The sequence below is a fragment of the Trachurus trachurus genome, assembly GCF_905171665.1.
Source record: "Trachurus trachurus genome assembly, chromosome: 15".
In the NCBI taxonomy this organism is placed as follows: Eukaryota; Metazoa; Chordata; class Actinopteri; order Carangiformes; family Carangidae; genus Trachurus; species Trachurus trachurus.
The window spans coordinates 26,609,755-26,633,935 of NC_139906.1; the positions used below are offsets into that span (position 1 = coordinate 26,609,755).

Below are 24,181 nucleotides of genomic sequence, written 5' to 3' on the forward strand. Positions count from 1 at the left end.
TTAATTTTTAAAAAATGTATGTTTTTTTTCTCCCCCATTTCTTTTGACAAAGCCTGGAATGAAAAACATTTGGCATGTCTGGTATTACACTTATGAGGATTACTGTTATGTTGGAAAAAGTCTTTACAAAGCATGGAAAGTGAAACAGGCAGATGCACAAATTAAAAGCAAAGTGTCTTTTCTGTTAAATACTGAGCGGAGGATAGGGGCGGGTTTAACTTATTTCAGAGAGAACCTAGAGGTGAAGGTGTGCCAACCCTTACAACCACTAATCTACGTCTGTGCAACTGGGAAAACATTTGACATCATTGTGCAACTGCCTCTCTTTTGTTAGGCGGCGTCCCCTTCATAGAGCAAGGACTGTCCACTTCCGGCCTCCCGGCCTCAGACAGCGCTGGCTCATCCATCTCCAGCCCCACAGCCACAGACAGTGGTCTGGACACCTGCTCCAAGGCCACGTCCAGGGAAGACCTGTCTGACCTGGAACAGTGTAGCTCCTCTAACACCCTCAGCACTGCTACCACGCTGCTGAGTCCTGACTCTGGCTCTCCAGATGCACAGGTTAGGACTGTTTGTAATGCACATTAATGGACATTAATCTCTACGCCTATGATCTGATTTTGCTCCATTAATATACTCACTGTGGTCAGTAACGTTGTACATTCCCCCTGTGTTCCATGTGGCGCAGCCTGAGGGCAGGCAGATCGAACCAGCCCAGTCCACCTCAGTGGAGTCCATCCCTGAGGTTCTGGAGGACAAAGACTCCGTCACAGAGCAGTCAGACGGCACCTCAGTCCACGACATGGACTATGTGAACCCTCGAGGAGTCCGTTTCACACAGTCTACACAAAGAGACGGTATGGATGCTGAAGTTTTTCAAACCTTCTATTCCTCTTCATACCACACTACAAAAACTCAAACTCTTACCAAGAATATTTGTCTTATTTCTAGTCAAAACAAATCTCATTATACTTAAAATAAGACTCATCACATAAAAAGTAGCTTGTTTTTAGACACTTCTTACTTCTTTCAGGCATATTTGCACTTTCTTTCTTATTACAAGCACAACAAATTTGCTTTCACTGGCAGATTTTTCTACTTATTTCAAGTGAAAATTTGTTTGAAACAAAAGAAAATGATCTAAAAAAAACAAAAAAACAAGTTAATTTTTAGGTGATGAGTCTTATTTTAAGTGGAAAGAGATTAGTTTTGAGTAGAAATGAGACATTTTGACAGTAAATAAGACAAATATTCTTGGAAGGATTTTGAGTTTTTGCAGTGCAGTAGTCTCCAACATGAAGCAGGTTACACAAAACCAATGCATAATGAAGTTGTTTGCTGATCTCCGTCCTCCTTTTGTCTCTCTTTCAGGAGTGTCCCTCATCCCGTACGGCCTCCCGTGTCTAAGGGAGCTTTTTCGCTTCCTGATCTCACTGACCAACCCGCACGACCGCCACAACACTGACGCCATGATGCACATGGGCCTGCAGCTGCTGACCGTAGCACTGGAGTCGGGACACATTGCTAACTACCAGTCATTACTAGGACTGGTCAAAGATGAGCTCTGCAGACATCTCTTACAGGTGAAGGACAAACCTGAATGCACCTCAATTAATGACACTTCCTATAAGTCCATTTTTGCACCAGTTTGTTGCTCATGTACATTATGATAGAACTTAGTAATAATTTATAATAAATGGTTTTAAATTACATTTTAAAATTCACCAACAGTGCAAATTCTTGTTTTTGTCTCTGAAATGTGCTTAAGATATTTTTTTTGCTGTTTTTACCATGATTTTACCACCTAAAATATTCACTCATAGTGCAGAGTTTACTACTACAGATACTGTATCTAGTGTAGAGAGATTTATTGTAATATTGGCTAATAATGCAGCACAGTGTTCATATATTTGCCTTTGGTCTGTCAGAATTTGGAAGTCCAGACTCTGTTTCTCTGTCGGAGTTTTGATGTATGTTTTGTGATGATTTGTTTGCATTGTAGCTGCTGAACGTTGAGCGGATGAACCTCTACGCCACCTCCATACGACTTTGCTTTTTGCTTTTTGAAGGCATGAGACAACATCTCAAGTTTCAGCTCGAGGTAACAAGTTATTTTGACTGTTTAGTTTAATCCCACTTATTCGTCACTCGTTGCTCGTGTACGTTACTCATATCCTGTGTACTTGTCTGGCAGATGTACCTGAAGAAAATGATGGACATCATCACATCGGAAAACGTGAAGATGCCTTATGAGATGAAGGAGATGGCTCTGGAGGCCGTCGTCCAGCTGTGGAGGATCCCCAGCTTCGTCACCGAGCTCTACATTAACTACGACTGTGACTTCTATTGTTCCAATCTGTTTGAAGACCTCACCAAACTGCTGTCCAAGGTACCATCACATTTAAAGTTTAACATTGATGCTGCAGATCGTAAAATGTTTGGAATTCTTTGTTATAGGGAGATTACTGTATGGAACATGGCCACACTTAAATCATATTGCTTTGTTTTCATCATAAATCACAAACAGAAGATCTTTCCGATTGTTGTCACATCGTTACACATTGTCACACAAAGTAAAGTTGTAGCGCGGCAGAGTTTGGGTATGCTATGAGCACAGGAAAGACAGAGCCTGTTCACACCCGTCATTAAAATGCATCTCAAGTGATCAGATCACAAGTGGAAATACTGTACAATATTACAGTAATTTTAATATTAGACAAAGATAAACCAAGTAAACATAAAATGCAGTTTTTAAATGATGATTTCATTTTTTAAGGCTTTTAAAAAGCTATCCAAACCTGCCTGGCCCTGTGAAAAAGTAATGAAGAAGATCCTGAAGAAGATCTGTTTCAGATCGAAACGTTGACCTTCGTTAAATCTTTTGGGAGCATTTACCAGTGTGCATACAGTACATGTTTTCCCTTTTAACCTCAAAAAGTAATTGACCCCTTGTTAAATCATGAACTGTAATACACCAATTTTTTTAGAGTAGTAATTTCATTGTCCACACCCAGACCTGATCACTGCCAGACCTGTTGAATCAAGAAATTACTTCAATAGACCCTGCTTGAGTGAAGTGAAGGAGGCCAAGAGATCTCAAACAGGAACACATTATGCTGCGATCTAAAGAAAAATTAAAAAAATATGAAAAAACCAAATCATTGACTGACATAAGTCTGGAAAGTGTTACAAAGACATTTCTAAAGCTTTGGGACTCCGGTCAACCACAGTTAGAGCAAACATTTTTTTTACGACACTGTAAGTAATTAGCCCTGAATACAGTAGTTCAATTCAAATAGTGAAACTCATATACATTATTATATAGATTCATTACACACAGACTGAAATAGTTCATGTCTTTATTTATTTTAATAAGTAACGCACTATCTCAAACATTAGAATATAGTGAAACAGTTCACTATTGTAACCTAATGATGTCACACTCAAATCAGCTGATTAACTCCAAACACCTGCAGAGGGTTGGGTTCCTGAGTCTGGTTCAGAATGCTGACCTCCATCATTTTCTACTTTATTGAGATGCATCTGTAAAGACAGGCCTGTAGTAGAAGTACAACCAACAATTTACATTTTTCTTCTCATCTAATGCCTTTTTAAAATGTCACCAATGAAGTTATGTTTGATTTAAGAACTTGAGGTCATCTGCAGGTCTTAATAAATCAACCCCCCCTCTCTCTCTCTCTTGCTGCAGAATGCATTCCCAGTGTCAGGGCAGCTCTACACCACCCACCTCCTGTCACTGGAGGCTCTGCTCACAGTGATCAACAGCACTGAAGCCAACTGCCAGGCCAAAGTGCTCAACAGCACCGCTCAGCACGACCAGTCAGAAACACTGGTGGCAGAGGGAGACGGTCCGGCCAAGAGTGCAACAGAGACTACAGCTGGTAAACCACACCCACACTGTTTAAAATTTGACACTAGTTTTTTTTTCTAATAGAATTCTTGTTCTCTGTCTCTTTCAAACATGTTACCTTCCCTTTCTTATAATACTAATAATAACTCTTTTTTTAAAACCTAAATATACATATAAGCATCACAACGCCTGTATTGGTCTTGATAATTGTGTTTAATGTAACATGTTTCCTTCTGTTTCCAGAAGACAGACTGGGCAGCACCAACAATATGAGTCCTCCACAAGCTGAGAACAGCCCAGTGTGCCCACCAACCAGCGGACATCTGATGGCAGAGAAGATGAAACTGGGTCGACAGGATCAAGGGGACAATGACGCTGGTGAGACTTTTGTTTTTTTTGGGGTTTTTTTGTCACTGGATGGAAACTAGAAGTTGAAAGTGATATAAATATTAATTCTTTTATCCAGCTGAGAAGAGAGGCCCGAAGAAACCTCAGCGTTTCTCGTCATGTTTGCCTGATTCCCAAGAACTGATGGACATTAGAACAAAGAAAAAAGTGAGTGCCATTGATGAGCCTGTCGTTTTACACATCCACAGCCAGTTATAAAACCTACCGCTAAACCTTCAAATCGCTTTTCTTGTCTTTTGTCCAGTTGCTGTTCACAGGCACAGAGCAGTTTAACCAGAAGCCCAAGAAGGGGATTCAGTTCCTTCAGGATGAAAACCTCCTCACTAACCCCATGAACAACAACCAGGTGGCCCAGTGGCTCCGAGAAAACCCCTGGCTGGACAAAAAGATGATTGGAGAATACATCAGCGATCGCAAACACATGGAGCTCCTAGACAGCTTTGTGAAGTAAGCCTCATTTACAACTGTTTTAGACATCACCTGAAGCAGCAGAACAGAACATGAAGTTGACTTTGGAATGTCTTTGGAATATCATGCAAAAGTTTACATTTACTTTTCCAATTTACATTGTGGTTCCCATGATGCACTGGTGTGTTAATAATAATTAAAGTGCAAAAATGCTTACATAATGTGGTTGTTTTGTGCAGCACCTTCACCTTCCAGGGGCTGCGTATCGACGAGGCCCTGCGGCTCTACCTGGAGGCCTTCAGGCTCCCCGGAGAGGCTCCCGTCATCCATAGGCTCCTGGAAACCTTTACAGACACCTGGCATGTAAGAGACGCTGCCATCACTCTCACTAATCATCAGCCTCATTTTGACATTTAGATTCAAACAGCACAGGTTCAGTGGCACAGCATGTTTTTTTTATAATGGTCACTGTGACAGTTGAGCTGTATGAGCCTTCTAGAGAAGGAACTCTGTAACCGTAGCATCTCAGCATCAGAAACCCTTCGAGGTTTGACTGGGTTTTTACTATGAAACCTCACACCTAACACTCAAAGTGACTGAAATCAGATGATAATCCATAAATACAGTGGCAAGAAAAACTATGTGATCCATTTGGAATTTCTTAGTTTTCTGCATTAACTGGCCATTTAATGTGATCTGACATCTAAGTCACAAGTATAAACAAACACAATGTGCTTAACCTAAAAGCACACAAACAATTATAATATTTCATGTCTTTATTGAACATTTCCATTAAACATTCACAGTGCAGGTGGAAAAAGTAAGTGAAGCCTTGGATTTAATACGTGGTTGAAGCTCAACCAAACGTTTCCTGTAGCTGCAGATCACAACTGATCAACACTCAGGATGAATTCTGGACCGTTGGTCCTGACAGAACTGCTTCAGCTCAGCCATGTTATTATAGGATGTCTGGTGTGAATGGCTCATTCCACAGCATCCCTGTTGGATTCAGGTCTGTCTCTAACTGGGCCGCTCCCAAAGGTGGAGTTTCTTTTGTTGAAGCGACTCTAGATGATCTAGATAGTAGATTTACCTCAATGTTTAGGTTCATTGTCCTGCTGCATCACACAACTTCTACTGAGCTTCAGCTGGTGGAGCCACCCTGACATTATCCTGTAGGAAGCTTGATAAACTCTGGATGAGGTCAAACTGTCCAGGCCCTGAGGCAGCAGAGCCCCAAACCATGATGCTCCTCCACCAGACTTCACCTCTGACATGATGTTTACATGCTGCTATGCTGAACCATTTTTACACCATACGGACAAAAACAAAAAATAAAATACATTAAAAAAATACAAACAATTTAATCTTAGTTTCATCAGTACACAAAATATTTTCCCATTAGTGTCATGGAGTGGCAAACTTCAGTCCTGCAATAGGAAGCAAAGAGATTAATGCAGAAAACTAGGAAATTCCAAAGGGTTCACATACTTTGTTTTGCCACTGAAAGTAATCCAGAAGAACAAAGTTTTGAAAGCAAGATCAAAGCTTTATTTAGATGGCCAAGCTGTCATCTCTGATGGACAGTGACTCCCATCCCATGAGGGACATCCTGACTGGACTAGAGAGCTCCTCTCCATCAGTGACCGGCTCCTTCACCCAAAATGTGTGAAGGAGCATTATCATCCCTCAGCACAAAACAACATTGGAATGTGTAAAAAAAAAAATTAAAAAAAATCATATCTTTCTCAGTCACTATGTTTAACTGGCGTGTACATGATATGTCAGACAGCAGGAGTGTACCCACCCTCCGCCTGTGTCCTGGTGCCAACCTTTATTTGCTCATCCAGCTAATTTACAGCTGGTGAAAATATAGATCAGACATGGTCACGTGATTAACCCTGGAGATTATAGTAGTGGAACGACATAAGTGTTAACACAGACGCACACATCCACAATGATGGACAAAGGACAAACTCCACAGGGGGGCGAACATCTGACTTCTCGAAATAGCCGGAGGCGCCGTGTGACCTGGAAACTATTCATAGTAAAGGCCTTTTCTTAGGCTGACCGCACACACACAGACAGTAGCCTTCAATGTGTCGATGAGTAGTTTTAGGTAGTGACACTGTCAATGAGATTTCCACTCCAGGGGGGTCAGTGTAATATCAGCAGGATACAAGGTTAGCTGTTGTGGAACATGCTATAAACAGATTGGGTCAGAGATAAGTGGCTTTGACCCTCAGATGATGGACTGTTTATTACGTGTTGTATCGTGTTCACGTGTGTGTCGTGTGTTTGCAGAAAGTCAACGGCTCTCCCTTCATGACCAACGACGCAGGCTTCGCCCTGGCCTACGCTGTCATCATGCTTAACACCGACCAGCACAACCACAACGTCCGCAAGCAGAACATTCCCATGACCGTGGAGGTGAGTGACACACATGAACAAGCACACACATGATGGAGTTTTTGTTTTCAAACCAACAAAGAATCAATATTAAAGCTGGCCACACTGCTCTTGGATGTAAAGGGTGATTGGAAATATCACTGCCCAATCTCAATAAACTGAGATGCCAAAATAAATAACATCCATATCACTTAAAGGGACATTGTGTAACTTCTCCTGTTATCTATTCACGAAAATCGATTATTTCGTTCAAAAGTCTGTTTTTCATTATCATCCCCATCAACAAACTGAAGTGTTCCTTTCAGCTCTGAATGAGCCGTTCATATCATTCATATCTCCATGGAGCGGGTAAGCTCAGTGCTGGCTGCCATGTGGTGTCGCCATGTTTTTACGTTCAGTGGCAGCGTGACGGTAGGAAACCACGGAAACTCAGAGGAGACACCGGAGCTGTCGGCTCAGGTTGAGGTGGCGTCTGTGAAAAGTCACCGCGGTAACGCAGTGAGGAGGAATGGAGCGTTACACTGATGCTGCATTCACCTGCAGTTGGGCAGACGGCCGTAGGTAACAAACCAGATGTAATTTTAGTCACAGAAGTCGAGCGAAAGCCGGTAAAACGTGGGTCAGGTAAACAATACCACATCGCCATGACAACATATTGTCACGTGTATTGTTTTGCCTCGTGCTGACGGACCACTTGTTTACATAGAGGCTTGTTTATGCCGTTACCTGCAGCGGCTGTCGTCCGTCTGCCGTCTGCCCAAATTCATGTGAATGCAGCATGAAAAATACGACTGAGTTCCTGCGATATACAACCGCAACGCTAGATGGGAGTAATTCCTACACAATGTACCTTTAAGCACTGGGCTGTGTTAAAGAATCTAATGGCGCTTTTCCACTAGCTTTTTTGGTAACGCCTCAGCCCAGTGTGGCGTAAACCTTGGAACCCTCAGCCTGGGTTCCAAGCGAGACTAAGCAATTCTAAAACATGACGTCCGCCGACTGCCTTTCACTGATTGGCCAGAGCGTCATCACCACTCCGTTCTGACACGAGAATCAAACCTGCTAATTTTAAAAACACACCGACAACAGCGATCTGTATGAGACTGTTGTTATTCTTTCATGGGAGTTAAATGTCTGTTGTGAGGAAAACCACACTGTGGTCCATGATCGAGGTGCAGACGAGTGAGTTTGGAGCAGACGAGAGGAGAGAAAAAAGAAAGAGAGAGTCGACGTGGCCGTACCCGCCGTGGTATGAGGAGGATCTATGAAGAACTCGGTTGTAATGGAAAAACACCTAAACCGAGCTGTGCCGAGCCGTGACTGTGTAGTGGAAAAGCGCCATAAGGCTCTGTGATGACAACACACTCTGCTCCCTGTGGCATCAACACACCAGTCTCTGTGGGTCACGCCCCTGAGACAACTATAGGCCAGAATGGACTCAAGTAATTTGGCTCAGAGCAGGAGAGGACAAGAAGACATGTGGGTAGGGTGGTAACTACCAGCAGCTACACTCAGCCAAGCAGAGTCCTTCTTTGCTGCCTACCATATCTAGACTATATGTACAATACCTTGCATAAGTATTCATCCCCCTTGAAGTTTTACACATTTTGTCTCGTTACAACCACAAAATTAAAAGTATTTTATTGGGATTTTATGTGATAGACCAACACAACGTAGTGCATCATTGTGAAGTGGAAGGAAAATGATAAATGGTGTTCGAGATTTTTGTACAAGTCAAAGACCAAAATTGAACTTTTTGGCTACATGCAAAACACTATGTGTGGCGGAAACCTAACACTGCACATGAACCTGAACACACCGTCCCCACCATGAAACATGGAGGTGGCAGCATCAGGCTGTGCTGAGGCTTTTCTTCAGCAGGGACAGGGAAGCTGATCAGAGTTGATGGAAGATGGATGGAGCTAAATCCAGGACAATCCTGGTGGAAAAGCTGTTGGAGGCAGAAAAAGACTGAGACTGGGACAGAAGTTCACCTTCCAGCAGGACAACCATCCTAAACATCCAGCCACAGCTACAATGGACTGGTTTACATCAAAGCATATCCATGTGTTAGAACGACCCAGTCAAAGTCCAGACCTGAATCCTACTGAGAATCTGTGGCAAGACTTGAAAACTGCTGTTCACAGACTCTCTCCACCCAACCTGACTGGACTGGAGCTGTTTTGTAAAGAAGAACGGGCAGAAACTGCAGCTGTAGATGTGCAAAGCTGCTAGAGACAAACCCCAAAAGACTTGCAGCTGTAACTGCAGTGAAAGGTTCAACAAAGTGTTGACTCAGGGTGAATACATATGCACGCCACTTTTCCGATTTTTATTTGTAAAAAATCTTGAACACCATGTATCATTTTCCTTCCTCTTCACAATGATGCGCTACTTTGTGTTAGTCTATCTCATAAAATCCTAATAAACTACATTAAAGTTTGTGGTATGCTGTGTATAACAAAAAACAAAAAGAGTTTAAAACGTGCCACTATTCACCAAGTTGCAGTGAACTATCTGCTTGTGGTCAGACAGAAATGAGAGTGTGCTTCTGAAATGTCTTGTCATTCAGTAAAAGCTGAACATTTCTATGCGCCTGTCTCCAAAAAACAACATGCACCAAAATCCTGAATCTCAACTTTCAATAACTGCATTACAAATGTGCTTTTCGTTTTTTTTATGTGCTTGTTGTTCTCTGTAATTCTGCAAAGGGGGGAAAAAATGCGCTGTAGTCATGCATCCATTTTTTTCCCTGGGACATGCCTCCATTTGTGTCAGATAGTATGACATTCCCCTGTGAGTGCTAGAATTTGCACGGTTGCTGCCCGGTGGCTCAGAAATCCGACAGCCAACAGCTGTAGCCAGTGGTGGTCCATCTGAGAGGTTGAGTCATCCTAAACAGACGACAACGGGTCTGGGGAGGGGGAAGGGTCTCTCTCACTCTGTCTCTGTCTCTGCTCTCTTCTACCGTCTCTGTTTTTTCTGTCTTTGATTGACAGGGGATGAAGACTAAACAGAGTCTCAGGGGCAGCTTTGAACAGATTGTGGGTCGACTGCTCTCATTGACAAACAATAGCAAGCACTTTGTCTGTCTCTGTCTCACTCATAGATGAGCGAATCAGGAGAAGTGTGAATTGTGTAGAATATTATTTCAGTCACCAGGGCTGGGTATCGCTACTGATTTACCAATTCAATTGATTCATTTAGAGATATTTCAGGGTTTGTTTGTTTTTTTGCTTGGTTATGAGAGAGATTTCCATAGAACTAATGCTGCAAATTGTACAAAGATGGAACTCACTAACCTGGTGTATTACTGAAAATATTAATATTTACATTAAAGGTGCAGTGTGTAATATTTGTCAAGGTTTATTGGCAAAATCACAACCCGTGAATATATTTGTATAAGTGTATAATCGCTATAAAATAAAAATTTGTTTGGTTTTCGTAGCCTTATAATTCTTAATACATATTGCAAAAGTCGCCATCTTGCATCGCCATGTTTGTACGGCTGAAAGGAAAATCCAATCAGCGCATTTCGCAAGTTTCGTGTTCATAAATAAACAAACCACTTTGCCAACAGGAGGGGTGAGTCGAGCGAGCAATGCTGCAATCTAGAATCTGAATCTTTTCCCCCATTTTACACACTGGACCTTTAAAACTTCACCCAAAAACTGTTATACTACAGTAATGCACATTTATTTAACATGACCCACTCCAGAAGTAAACAGTGCAACTCTACAGTACAGTCATGGGTGATAATTCAAATAGCTTCTGTAATCAATGTGTTCGTTTGAGCAGTGACTGGACACAACCAAATGTAAACAGCAGCGTGAGATCTGTGATCTGGTCTTGTTGGTCTCACTAGAGACTAACAGGGGAGAAAGGAAATAACTTACTCATTTTTCAAATGAAGATCAAAATGAATTGGAAAATGTATTTTTTTTTAAAACTGAGTCATACATCATCATAAATGCAGTTTGGTGTGTGAGCAGTAGTTTCAAATCTGGTGTGTGGCTTCAGCTGTGTGTTGACCCCCTCCTCCTCCTCCCTGACTTACCTGTCTCACTCCAGTGTCCTACTTAATAAAGCAAAATGCCCAAAGTAATAATGATAATGAAAGCAAAGTTTATGGACCTTCAAACATACAGCTGGTTTGGAGAGGTCCAATAAAAGTGGAACTGAGCATTTCATTTACCTATCAGCTGGTTAAGTAATGCATATTCATATTGTTCACCACTGTATGTGTATTGGTCGTGGGGTTTTGAAATGCTCTGTGGCCTCCAGCTTTGTCTGCCTATGTTTCCTCTGCTCCTTTCTCTCCTCTTCATATTTGCCAGTGGGACACATCGAGGCCTAAAGCCTTGGCTTGGGGCTATCACTCATCTCTGGGAGGTTATGTTTATTTACAGGAGGATCTTGGCACTAATCCCTGTTTTCCCAAAGCTTTACCCAAAGTGTATTAGGTGACAGATAACAAGTGTGTTTCCACCCAGGTCCTTTTTAATTGATGTTTTGATGCTCGGTTAGAGGCACTGGATGACAGTGGCTGACCTCAGCTAAATGTTGATACTGACTGACGTGTCAGATGAAATCAGAAGTTTGCTCAAAAAGTTGATTATTCCATTAAATTCTCTTGTTTCTGTCTTTGAACAGCAATTCAAGAAAAACCTGAAGGGAGTAAATGGAAACAAAGATTTCGATCAGGACATGTTGGAGGACATCTACAATGCTATCAAGTAAGCTGCTGACATTACCATCAGAAGACATTTTGAGTAGATAGATAGCACAAACACCCACCAGTATACAAATCATCAACTACAAAAGATCAGTCAAGCAAACAGCAAACAGACCGTGTCTCTACCAGTGACTCTGGATGCCCAGTGAGGTATCGTGAATATTCAGGTTGTGAATCTTTGAGTCATATCTGTCCAACACTGAAATTCAACCCGTTTTCTCTGAGGATGGAAGCATTGTCTAAGAAATAGAATTCAGATGGACCATATGCAGGTTTTCTTTTCAAGTAATGGTGGTTATTATACAATGTTATTGTCTGATTTACAAGACCTCACATTGACACTGTTTATTTATGAAGTGATTGATACGTTTGAGGAATAGAATAAAACAACAGAGGCTTACAGGCAAATGTGAACCCTAGGAATTGAAATCAGATTGTTCTGAAAAACCTTGAATCTAAGTTCAAAGTAAGTTCTGCTCTTTTACAGCAGCAACATTTATTACTTTCATACGTTGGCTACGATAATAAAATGTGAAATAAAAAAAAATAATGAAAATGTTTTGTTGATTTATATTCCAATGGTTTTTTTTATGTCAAAGTCAAAGCTGCCTCTAATAATCCAATCATAGGATTTGACTCAAAGACTTTACAGAAGATCTAATTCACATACATATACACCTGTTTGTATTCTTCAATTATTTAAATTAAGAGAAGGAAATTATAATTTAAGAGGGTTATGTATCTTTGAAATGTGTAAAGTGAGAACCAATGTAAAATACAGATGTGTTTCAGTTTTGGGAGTCAAACTATGGAATAATCTTATTGATGAGTTTAACTCTTGTTGTCTTTGTTTTGCATTGATGATATTCTGGGTTATTTATTTTATGGATTGAATAGGATAGGCTTTAAACGGCCCTGGGCTTCAGCCTTTTCCTTTTTTGGTCACTGTGAATTTTATTGTGTGAAATGAACGGGTGTATTGTTATGTTGTATGACTGAAAAAAACGATTCATTCATACATACATATGTATATATTACTGAGCTGTTGCTTTTCCTCTCATCAGGAATGAAGAGATTGTGATGCCAGATGAGCAGACAGGGTTGGTGAAGGAGAACTACGTGTGGAGTGTGTTGCTCCACCGCGGCGCCACACCTGAAGGTGTCTTCCTGCACCTCCCACCAGGCAGCTACGACCACGACCTGTTCACCATGACCTGGGGTCCCACCATCGCTGCTCTGTCCTACGTCTTTGACAAGAGCTTGGATGACAGCATCATCCAGAAGGCCATTACTGGCTTCAGGTACGTCAGCTCTAACAGAGTCAGTGGAACAGAGAGGACGAGGAAACAAAGAACCGCCAGGCTCAGGAAAACAACCCTCAGAGAAACACTGAAAAATAACAACTACAGGAATGTGATCAAACACAGGAGTTTCTGGAGGGCTGGAGTTGTGTTTAAACCACTGGTTTCTATCATGAGATTGAGTTTATGTAAAATGGAATGCAATCCATCTTCTTACTAGTCATTCAAACATGTCATCATGTTGCAGTTCTGTGTTCTGTGCTCTGTCTACTCTCCATCCCTCATCATGAAGTAAAAAGGGAATTTATTTCAGAATGTTTTGCAAATCTGTTTAAAAAGAAAAACTGATATCAGTGACCTAAGTATTCACACATGATGTGATGTGTTTCTGTCTTTGCAGGAAATGTGCGATGATCGCAGCTCACTATAACTTCACTCACGTTTTCGACAACTTGATCATCTCCCTCTGCAAGTTCACCACTCTGAGCAGCGAGGTGGGTTCATATGCTAATGTACTCCAACTGATTTTACCACTTCACTCAATGTAAAGAGCAGAGATCAGATTTTAGTTTAATGTTTTTCACTGTTAAATACAAAAAAAGAACTGAAGGACAGGGCCTTGTCCTCAGAGACACATTGGTGAACACAGTTCACTGGCCAAGTTTGAGTTAGAATGAAGTGATTTCATTTTTTTAATTTAGTTATAGTGGAATAGTTGAAATGGCAAGATAGAGTAAGAAATATGATTAATTTCTCTTATTGACTGAGTAGAGTTCAAATAATTAACACAATATGCTGCAGCAACACCCTAACATCAAAAAATAGAACCATCACCAGCATATCCCCCAATGTACATATTATCAATAACAAGAAGTCAATCTAGAAAAACCAGACACTACTCAAACTAGTGACTCAGTTGGCTCTACATTTTCTTACAAAGGGAAACTTCAGATAATATGGAGGACTCACAGAGGGCCACTGCTGTGTTTCTTTATTTAAGACGAGTTCATGTGGGGCAAAGGTCAAAGAGAGGTTAGCACTGGACTTGGTCAGGTTATGGTGTGGTAAATCAAACAAACAAACAATAAGGAGCTCAGTTACTTTAAGCAGAGATCCTCCAGTCCTGTGCCCAGGCCCAGTTACAGTAATGTAACTACCCCATAGAAACACACAGGTTCCTGCGTGTTGCTTTGTAAAGTCCAGTGAGCTGCAGGTGTGTGCAGCTTCATCACAGTGGGTACAAGTCAGTCGGGCTCTATGGCCTCTGTGTGTGTGTGTGTGTGTGTGTGTGAGGAGGTGGCTGGTGTGAACTGTTGTCAGTGCCAGCTCTTCTCTGTGGCCCCTGTCACTGGCAGACTCAGTGTCTACCCCACCGCCTCTAAATTAAACTTGTTCACTCTTGACTAATCTTAGGCAAAAAGCTATTCCTGGTAGTGCCGGTGCTATCCTGGTGCTACCGCTCCAGCAGGGAGAGGAACAAAGGGGCACAGATGGTGGTGTGTTGATGCTGCTGACATCCAGGGTCACGTTTCACACACTGACCAGTAGTAGCTGGCTGTTTGGTCGAGGGCTGCCCCCAAAGAGTCGACCAGGCGTTAGTCGACCAGGAAGTCTGTAGTCGACCTAAATTTTGACTATCCTTTATTTCAAACATATTAAAAAGAGAGAAAAAAAGACATACAATAAGTAACACGTTATACAGTAGTGTCCCAAAGAACAAGTCCAATATTTAAATCAGTAAACAAAGAATACTCGAAAAGGAGCCGAGCTTTTCAGTTCCCACCCCTTAATCACTACTCCATCATTCCATATTCAAAGTAAAACAAAATAAACCGAATACAAGCGAACAAAGTCAACAGACTCACTCTCAGTTTTTATAATCACCTAACCCTATGTAGTCAAAATAATATTCCAACCTACTTTTCCTCATTCTCTTATTTTTTTAGAAACATGTTTTTGTATAATCCTTCTCTCCTTCTCCATTCTTAAAATTGCAACAATAACACAGCAGGTCCCTGCGACACAGCGCCTGTTAGACAGTTAACTATTAATATCATGTTGGGCAAGAAATCTAAAATCTGGGATCATTTTGAGATATTATTGCTTTTTATATTTCTCTGTAATGTAGCAAACTGTTAACAATATTACTAAACAACCCTGGAATTCAAACTGACCTGTTGCTTTCCAATGTATATACAGTGGAGAGAGTAGTATTTGATCACCTGCTGATTTTTGCTCATATTTTACATGATCAAATGTAAATTAGTTTATAACCTTTAGATGGCGAGATTATTTCTGTCTGTTTTGTTGATATTCTGTCTCCTGTTAAAATAAACTTACCATAAAATCTGTAGACCGTCCATTTTTTTGTGGGGGAGCAAATTTACAAAATCCGCAGGATTAAATCCTTATTTTCCCCACTATACTGTGTATATATATATATAGCATTTTCTTCAACAATTAGTCAACTAATGTTCTTAAATGACAACTACTGGTCGACCAAAAAAATCTCTGTTTGGGGGCAGCCATAGTTTGGTCCTTGGGTTTGATGCCCAGGTGTGAGGAGGTAAAGGATTCTGTGGAACTGTGTTCAGTCAAAAATGTGGTCACCATCTTGGGGGCATTGAAGCTCAACAGTATTAATTTGAATCTGTATCGGTGAAGCCTGGTGTAGTTTTTCTATTTCCCTGTGCCAAGTAGAAACAGGGAAGGTGATTTCAGAGTATAAAAAAACGATGCCAGTGCCCTTGTGTTTCCTGGTAAAGATGTGTAACTGTGTAAGAATGTTTTCTGTGTCCTCTCCTCTTGCAGTCTGTTGAAAACCTTCCTACAGTATTTGGCAGCAACAGTAAGGCGCAGACAGCAGCCAAGACAGTGTTTGACCTCGCCCATCGGCACGGCAACATCCTGAGGGAGGGCTGGAAGAACATCATGGACTCCATGCTGCAGCTGTTCAGAGCTGAGCTGCTGCCCAAAGCCATGGTGGAGGTTAGGACTCGGCGTCTAAACTCTAAATACTATTTTCCATTCAGTCAGCGCTCGGTGACGGCGCTGTGGTTATCGCCGCGGTTACAGTCTCTGTTGTAGTTTCTGTCTCAAAGACAAGTGCATTTTCTATATTGTCCTGCCACCTGCTGGTCAGCGCTCACACTGTGTTCTGACAGGTGGAGGATTTCGTGGAGCCAAACGGGAAAATTTCTCTTCAAAGAGAGGAACTGCCTTCAAACCGGTACGAACTCACCCCACACACAAGAATAAGTTATGAAACAACAGCGGGGGTAAATAAGTATTGAATTCATCAACATTTTTCTCAGTAAATATATCTCTAATGGGGCCATTGACGTGACATTTTCACAGGAAGTCGGTAACAACCAAAGTAATCCACACATACAAAGTATTCAAAACATATCTGTCCATAAAAGGGATGTCACGATTATAAATTTTGGTTACGATAATCACAATTATTATGCATTAATTATTTTCACAACACTATGTGTAAAATGATCAAATATATCATTGTTTAATATTTCCAGTATCTATTAATATAGGACCAAATATAATTCCCCCAGGGGAAGTGTTTGAAATATTCAGGTCATAAATTGTCATCTATACCAAATGTTTAAGTTTATTTTAATCTTTATTTTGTTTTGCTTTTTTAATTACAAATGACACGCTAATATCCAAATTCCTACCAACTGCACATCTGCCGATATGGTTCCAACATTATCTTTTTTGGAAAGTAACATTATTTAGGAATCTTTACGATTAATTAATTGTAGTGTTTAATACCACGATTAATTGTGAAAACAAGTAATCATAACATCCCTAGTCCATAAATGAAGTTATGTTTATTAATAAGTGACACAATAAATATAGAACACATGAAGAAAAGAAAAGGAGGAGGTGTAGAAAGGAATGAAAGACAAGAAAGCAGCTGGAATCTGTCCTCCTGTCTCCTGTCAGTGCTCATTGATCAGCTGCTTTAGTCCTGATTGATGCTGATGAAACGGTTTCTATCACCAAGGTGTCACACAAGAAGCATCTGATGATGGGTCAAAGCAAAGAGCTCTCTGTCTCAAGACCTTCACAACCTTATATTGATGCCGTTGGTTACTGACGTGATTCTAAACCCCTGAATGCACCGTTGGGGCCGGTAGTGAAAAGAACATAATTTCACCATAATCCAACCATGACCAGGTGCTGCTGCAATAATACTGACAGAGTCAAAAGAAAAGTCAGAAGAGTTGTCAAAGAGCCAAGGAGCACTCACAGAGAGCTTTAAACTGACCTGGAACCAGCAGCTAAACAATGAGTAATGCACTCAACCAATAGCCTCTATGCACTCTCACCATGCAGGACTGTTGGCGCGTTCAATACTTATTTCCCCGCTGTATAATAAGAATATTTTGTAAAGTTATCGCAGTTGTAGACAGGCACACCCACTATTGAATTCTTAGAAGAACAGAGCTGTTTACTAGAAGGAGGAAAATTGCATTTTTCTCATTCATCACTTTGTTGCTTGATAGTGGAGAGTCTGCTGTGCTGAGTTTCGTTAACTGGCTGACGCTGAGCGGAGCCGAGCAGTCAGGACTCAGAGGCCCGTCCACAGAAAACCAGGAGGCCAAGCAGGCTGCCATCCTCTGCATAAAGGTACTCAACAGCTGAATGCTCTTGTTTTGTGTGTCTCAGTCTGAAGCACCTTTGACCGATGTTTGGAAATATATAGTTTACAACATCTTCATGATAGACAGAATGAACATCTCCACAAGACAAGTCTGTCCTGTGACTCATGTCTGTGAAGACAGTTGTTTTTATTCTAAAGATTCTTTGTGTTAACTGTGTGATTTAAACCAAATAAAAATTCATTCACCACTCATTTACTATAGTAGTATAGCACTACTACTACTATTAATAAGTGTATTATATAGCACTTAACAATAGTAATTTAGTAGAAATATATGGTATATATGCTGAATTGTATTCTTTCTGTAACATGTTTTAAATGGCTAATTATTAGGAAGCCATGGATCTTTACAATACTTTAAAATACAACAAAAAAATTTTGTGTATTAAACTATGGACAATAACCCTTCATGATGACAAATCACATATTGTTTGTAAAAGTTTTCAAAATTGTTTGAAAGTTCAAAAGTTTGAAGTCTCTCGTGTGTTTCTTCACAGCAATGTGATCCAGAGAAGCTGATCACAGAGAGTAAATTCTTACAACTGGAGTCACTACAGGAGCTGATGAAGGTATTATTTTATTCTTACAGGTGTTACATACTGTATGTCCATATAGAATATTGTGTCATGGTTCAGTCATAACGAGAACAATTCAACCCCCACTCCTCCTCAGGCTCTGATATCAGTCACCCCAGATGAAGAGACTTATGATGAAGAGGATGCTGCCTTCTGCTTAGAGATGTTGCTGCGTATCGTTCTAGAGAACCGGTAGGACACCGTCATCACTAACACAATAACACTGTTTCTTCACAGCACATGTTTAACACACAGATGATCCTCTGTTTGTGTGTAGGGATCGTGTGTCCTGTGTGTGGCAGACGGTGCGTGACCACCTGTGCCACCTTTGCGTCCACGCCAACGAGAGCTGCTTCTTGGTGGAGAGGGCCGTGGTGGGACTCCTGAGACTCGCAATCCGCTTGTTACGACGGGAGGACATCAGCTCTCAGGTACACCAAACAAATCGCAGTAGAATCATCTGAATCAGTAAATCTACACTGTCATTGCACAAGAACAATGAAAGTGAGGTTGATACTCTCAAATGCAGCGCTATTTAGAATAGATGTTAAAAAGAACAAACACACAAACAGCAGTAAAAGGCACAGCAGGGTCCAGGGGCGTCACTAGGTTTTAAGGACAGGGGGGGCTTAGCCCCCAGTAGATGCACAGGATGTGAGCTAATGTAGTGCGCAAGCACGAACTAAAAAAAAAACCACATTATTTAGAATTTAGAGTAGATTTAGAGTATTGAATCATGGGATAGTAGCCCATTGAATCTAAGAATAAGTAAAGTAACATCTAATGAGTAACTGTGTAAATGTAGATGCTAAAAAAAAGTGAACCTGAGTAATTTTTCATGTTTTATTATCACGGATATGTCCAGGCGGAATTTGACGTCTTATATTTCACTAATAGCCTGTGTCATAATGGTTATACACTCCATCCAAATACAACTGTTTTTGGCTCATTTTGATTTCACCCAGACCTCTTCACATTTTCCCATTCAAATAAGACCAGACAACAGAAATGAAGTGCGACTCTAACTGGAGCAGATATGTATGGTAAAAAGAGTGCAGACTTCACCCTAGAAACCCCTTCATCTTTATGTAAACAACCACAGACCTGTACTCTCTCTATGACAATAAAGATTTGAATTGAACTGAAGAATACATGTGAGATTAAACCTATTCTCCCTGCACACCCACAGGTCCTCCTCTCCCTGCGTCTCCTGCTGATGATGAAGCCTCATGTGTTGTCCCGGGTCAGCAGGGAGGTGGCCTACGGCCTCCATGAGCTGCTCAAGACCAACGCAGCCAACATCCACTGCACGGACGACTGGCACACGCTCTTCTCCCTGCTGGAGTGCATCGGAGCTGGAGTCAAACCTCCCGCTTCCTTCCAGCTGGCCTCCACCGCCCCCGACAACGACACAGGTCAGACGTTTCTCTCTGCATCACCAGTTTGTGTCTGACATCCACTAACCACTGGCAACTGTGATAGCTGAAGGATTTTACACTGATGAGCACTTTGTAGTCAGTGTTGACATGAATGTGTTTTGTTTTTTGATTTAGCATGTTTCATACATTTTCTATTTTTTATACTTTATTGCAGGATTGCACAAGTCGTTAGTTCATGTTCCATTACACATCTTTTTTAGCCATTGGAGCATTCCTACAAAATGTATGCAATTTGTAGTGAAAAACATCAAAAGAAATAATAAAAAAAAGGTCATGGTAAAAAAAAAGAGAATAATAAAGGGGGAAAAAGAGGTGAGACAAAGACAGCCATGTAGTCTGACATGTTTTTTTCATGTCATTTTAATGGATTTAAAAAACTGATGTAGGATCAAGAACAACATCTTCCCGTGATCAACTCTGAAAATCGTCTAGTTCCTGGCAGTAAAGCGAATAATGGGATGAATTCCTGATAGCTGCTCATTATTCATTATATTGTGCATAGTTAAAATGCATCTTGTCTGTTGTATATGTGCAGGTGCCCAGTCAGACAGCGAGCTGACGTCTCATCATCCCAGTGAACTGAGTTTAGACCGGGGCTACACGTCTGACACAGAGGTCTACACCGAGCACAACAAGACCAGGATCACTCGCTCCGCCACTGATGTGGATGTAGCAACCAGTGAATGGCTCATGGTCAGCATTCACACTCACACATACAGTAATGGATGTCATATAAAAGGCTGCACAGTTGATCAAATTCAGATTTTTTCTTTTCTTCCAGGTTGGGAAAGATGACCTGGACATGAATAAGACGGCTCTGTTGAGCTCCAAAGCTCAGCTGAACCATCCTCTGGTCAACCAGTACAGTCTGACCCTGGGTCAGGACCTGGGCCACCACGACACAAAGTCTCTCATTAAATGTGTGGAGACGCTGTCTTTCATCGTCCGGGATGCCGCGCACGTCACCCCTGACAACTTTGAGCTGTGTGTCAGAGCCATACGAGTGTTTGTGGAGGCCAGCCTCAACGGAGGTGAGACACTGAAACACAAGGAGCTGAGTTCTTCTCAGACTGTGATGAAGTGAACAAGTACTGACTGAAAAGATGTATCAGAACCAGAATCACATTTATTGCAGAGTAGTTACACAACTTAGTGATACAGGCATGAGGAATTTGCTTTGGTGTTTGGTCCATAAGTTATCAGCCCAAGACAACAGTACGTATAAGAATATAATATATTCTATATATATATAACAAAGTGCAGTGAGCTGTAGTCACTAACTCTACAGGAGAGTGTTTGGAAACACTTTATTTGAATCTGTGTTCATAAGACTGACTTAAAGCAGAAGTAAGTGATCCGGTCATTTTGGCTAACTTCCTGTCAGTCGATGGAGTTAGCAGTCCCCGCCCTCGTCCCTACGTCACCACATTCACGCGCATCCCTTGGCTGCACACACAGAGAGGACTGCCCCTTTATGCCGTTCTCTCTCCTCATTGGATAAAGGTTGTAGGATACAATAAAGTTTTCTCCTCGGCTTACAGCAGAGCAGAGTGACTGACAGACCCGTGTTTCAGACCAAACACTATACTGTATATACTATACTATTGCTGTCGGAAGATATAACTATTTAAGACTTATATTAACACAAACATTCCTCTTACTTCTGCTTTTACACTGTCATAACCATGACATGACACCTGTCATATACATCAATGAACACTTTCGACAGTTGTCGTTAAGTGTCATTTGATCAGTTATTTTTTTGTTTTGATGCAAAGTTGATATTGTTTGACATGGTTAGCTAAACTAAATGTTTTTTTTTGTTTTGTTTATTTTAAGTTTGACAATTAGGTCTGCTATGACATGTTTATGACAGGTTATGTTGTCTTGGTTTATGTCAAGTTGTCATAACAAAGACATCTCGAACAATGTCAACTTTACATCAAAAGTGACAAATGACACTTAACGACACCTGTCATAAGTATTGATTGTTGTTTATGACAGGTGTCATGTCATGGCTATGACAGTGTTATGTGAATGAATCCTCCACACTACTAGTGCTTATTATTGGATCCTTTATCATATAGACCACATATGTCACAATAACAAAAGAAACAAAAGAACAGCCTTGTGTCTATGCAATCCCACTAAAATGTTAAATAATTCAAAACCTTTTCAATACTTTTATTCTTTAGAAGTTCCACATGCTGAGGAACTGTGTGCACACGTGCAGACCGTGCATGGAGCCGGTTGCACTTGCTCTTGCTTGTTCCTCGTTAGTCATACTTCGATTCCAGCACCTTTCTGAATGCCACCACTCAGTGACACTTCTGTTGCATAGCAACTCAAAGGTCACATTGACTAGGGACCAGCAGCAGAACAGAAGGAGAAAGGAGTGGGCAGAGAGCAGGGTCAGGACGACAGAGGCTGGTGGGAGGAGAGCAAATATTCTGTCCGTCATCGTGGGTAATGTGAGATCAGTGGATGAAGATAGACGAGGAGTCCCAGTGACTTTCTCTGAGTGGAGTGTTGTGTGTTTCCCAGAGGAGAAGTGACACATGGATGGCACAGCAGGAGGCAGTGGAGGCACAGCACACAGTGATAGATTCTCTCTGCACTGAGATATCCACAATTTCTCCCTCATCTGAAGTAGCCACGAATAACTTTAATACATTTACAAACCTGTGTGTGTAAGTAATCGCTCCACAGGAAACACATCTGGCATTTTGGCTCCTGTTAAATCAGTCCTGAGTATTAACTGACTGAACACACACTTTAAATCTAGAGTCTGCAGGTTTTTCTTATACAAATGAAGTTATTACAGTATTATTATTATTTTGATGTTTTGGTGTAGTTGGGACGTTTCTGGGCGGAGTCGGTGTGACAGAGCGCAGTTAAAGTTGGGCGTGCGGCGCTGTGGGCTTGCATAAAGCATGAGGTTTACTCTGTGCTGATTGGTCATACTCAAAGCGGGAAGTGATGCCAAGAGAAAGACACGAAATAAGCAGCATTTTTAAAACCCAGCGTTATTGGAAAAAACAGCCAAAAAAAAGAGAATAAGTCAGTAAAAGATGCACGAAAGTAGTAGTAGTGGAAAATCAATAAACATATTTTAAAAAAGAAAGTAGTAGTAGTAGTAAAAGACATATGATAAGTGGACAGACAACTACGCAACGATCGAAAACAACATTTTTAAACCCAGAATCAGTTTTCAAAGGTCCTGTAATACAAATCAACTCCTTAGATGCACTAAAACACCAAAGCAAATTCTTTTTACTGTATGTGAAAACCTACTTGACAATAAACCTGATGATTCAGATCCTGAGATCCACCAAATGGTTGAGTCATCATCAGTGACCTCCTACTCCTACTTTAAGATCCTAAATAAAAAAATTGTTTTGTTCTAATGCCGTGCTCGCTCAGGTTACCGCAGCCACGACAAGAAGAAGACCCACAAGTACGACTCCAAGTCCCGGTTAAGGAAGAAGGCCGGAGGCAGGGAGAAGGAAGGCCTGAGCGGCGCCAGGCGAGGAGGCAGCCGGGCGTCCAGCCAGCGCCCGTCCCGTTCCCACAGCGACGAGGAGGAGGACGAAGGCGTTCCGGCCAGTTACCACACGGTGTCATTACAGGTTAGTCAGGATGTAAGTACAACAGCCCTCTTCACCCTTCTTCCTTCTGTCACTTTGAGCCCAGTGATCATAAATGAACCTGGTTGAACTCACAAATGTCTGTTGTGGAGGGAAACTCTGGCTGGTCAGGGGTCAGTGGTGCTTCATGTGTTTTTTGGGGGGGTGAGCCATGGCTGCAGTACCTGAGGATGGGTGTGACTTCATGATGGTTGCAGTGTCTTTCCTTACAGCTGTCATGTAGAACATCTGTTCTGATAACATCTGGTGTGATTCTGACTGGGCTGGGAATTGTAGATTAAGAAATAAAACCATTGTATTATTATCATTCTACCATTATAATGCAGATTTTCCAAAAGTAAGATCATATAATTTGTTTATAGTTACACATATAAGACTAGTAACGTACAATGGCTTTATAAACTCGTTGTTGCACACTTGATTGTTTTGTGGATTGAATTTCAAATTATTGCTGTCAAAATTAACTCGTTAATTCAACTGGCACTTGAACATCACATACATTTTTTGTTATAATTAATTGGTGCATATAAAAACAACATTGCCATTGAAGCATTTTAATGGTCTCGAGTCAACAGGTACTTTAACATACAGGCCTGGGTTTTGTTATTTCAGTGGAAATCTGAAGTTCACAATAGAAAATCTGTTCAAAGTAAAAAAAAAAATAGATTAAAAAGTATTAAACAATGGTATTTAAATATAAATGT

General features: G+C 41.1%; 1 protein-coding gene across 3 annotated transcripts in view; it reads left to right on the top strand.

Annotated features, from left to right (window-relative positions):
- gbf1 (golgi brefeldin A resistant guanine nucleotide exchange factor 1) overlaps positions 1–24,181 on the top strand; it is a 93,327-nt gene that overhangs the window by 62,165 nt on the left and 6,981 nt on the right. The window contains exons 10-33 of one of the 3 annotated variants that reach the window (XM_083988598.1): positions 335–561; positions 689–857; positions 1,372–1,583; positions 2,003–2,101; positions 2,195–2,389; positions 3,710–3,902; positions 4,115–4,249; positions 4,338–4,426; positions 4,524–4,726; positions 4,927–5,050; positions 6,992–7,117; positions 11,750–11,832; positions 12,896–13,132; positions 13,533–13,626; positions 15,944–16,120; positions 16,297–16,361; positions 17,659–17,782; positions 18,314–18,385; positions 18,489–18,583; positions 18,669–18,822; positions 19,581–19,806; positions 20,366–20,523; positions 20,612–20,861; positions 23,254–23,471. In XM_083988598.1, the coding sequence (XP_083844724.1) occupies positions 335–561; positions 689–857; positions 1,372–1,583; positions 2,003–2,101; positions 2,195–2,389; positions 3,710–3,902; positions 4,115–4,249; positions 4,338–4,426; positions 4,524–4,726; positions 4,927–5,050; positions 6,992–7,117; positions 11,750–11,832; positions 12,896–13,132; positions 13,533–13,626; positions 15,944–16,120; positions 16,297–16,361; positions 17,659–17,782; positions 18,314–18,385; positions 18,489–18,583; positions 18,669–18,822; positions 19,581–19,806; positions 20,366–20,523; positions 20,612–20,861; positions 23,254–23,471 (3,725 nt within the window). The remainder of the gene's footprint in view (positions 1–334; positions 562–688; positions 858–1,371; positions 1,584–2,002; positions 2,102–2,194; positions 2,390–3,709; positions 3,903–4,114; positions 4,250–4,337; positions 4,427–4,523; positions 4,727–4,926; positions 5,051–6,991; positions 7,118–11,749; positions 11,833–12,895; positions 13,133–13,532; positions 13,627–15,943; positions 16,121–16,296; positions 16,362–17,658; positions 17,783–18,313; positions 18,386–18,488; positions 18,584–18,668; positions 18,823–19,580; positions 19,807–20,365; positions 20,524–20,611; positions 20,862–23,253; positions 23,472–24,181) is intronic. The other 2 variants (XM_083988600.1, XM_083988599.1) reach the window with 2 other exon arrangements.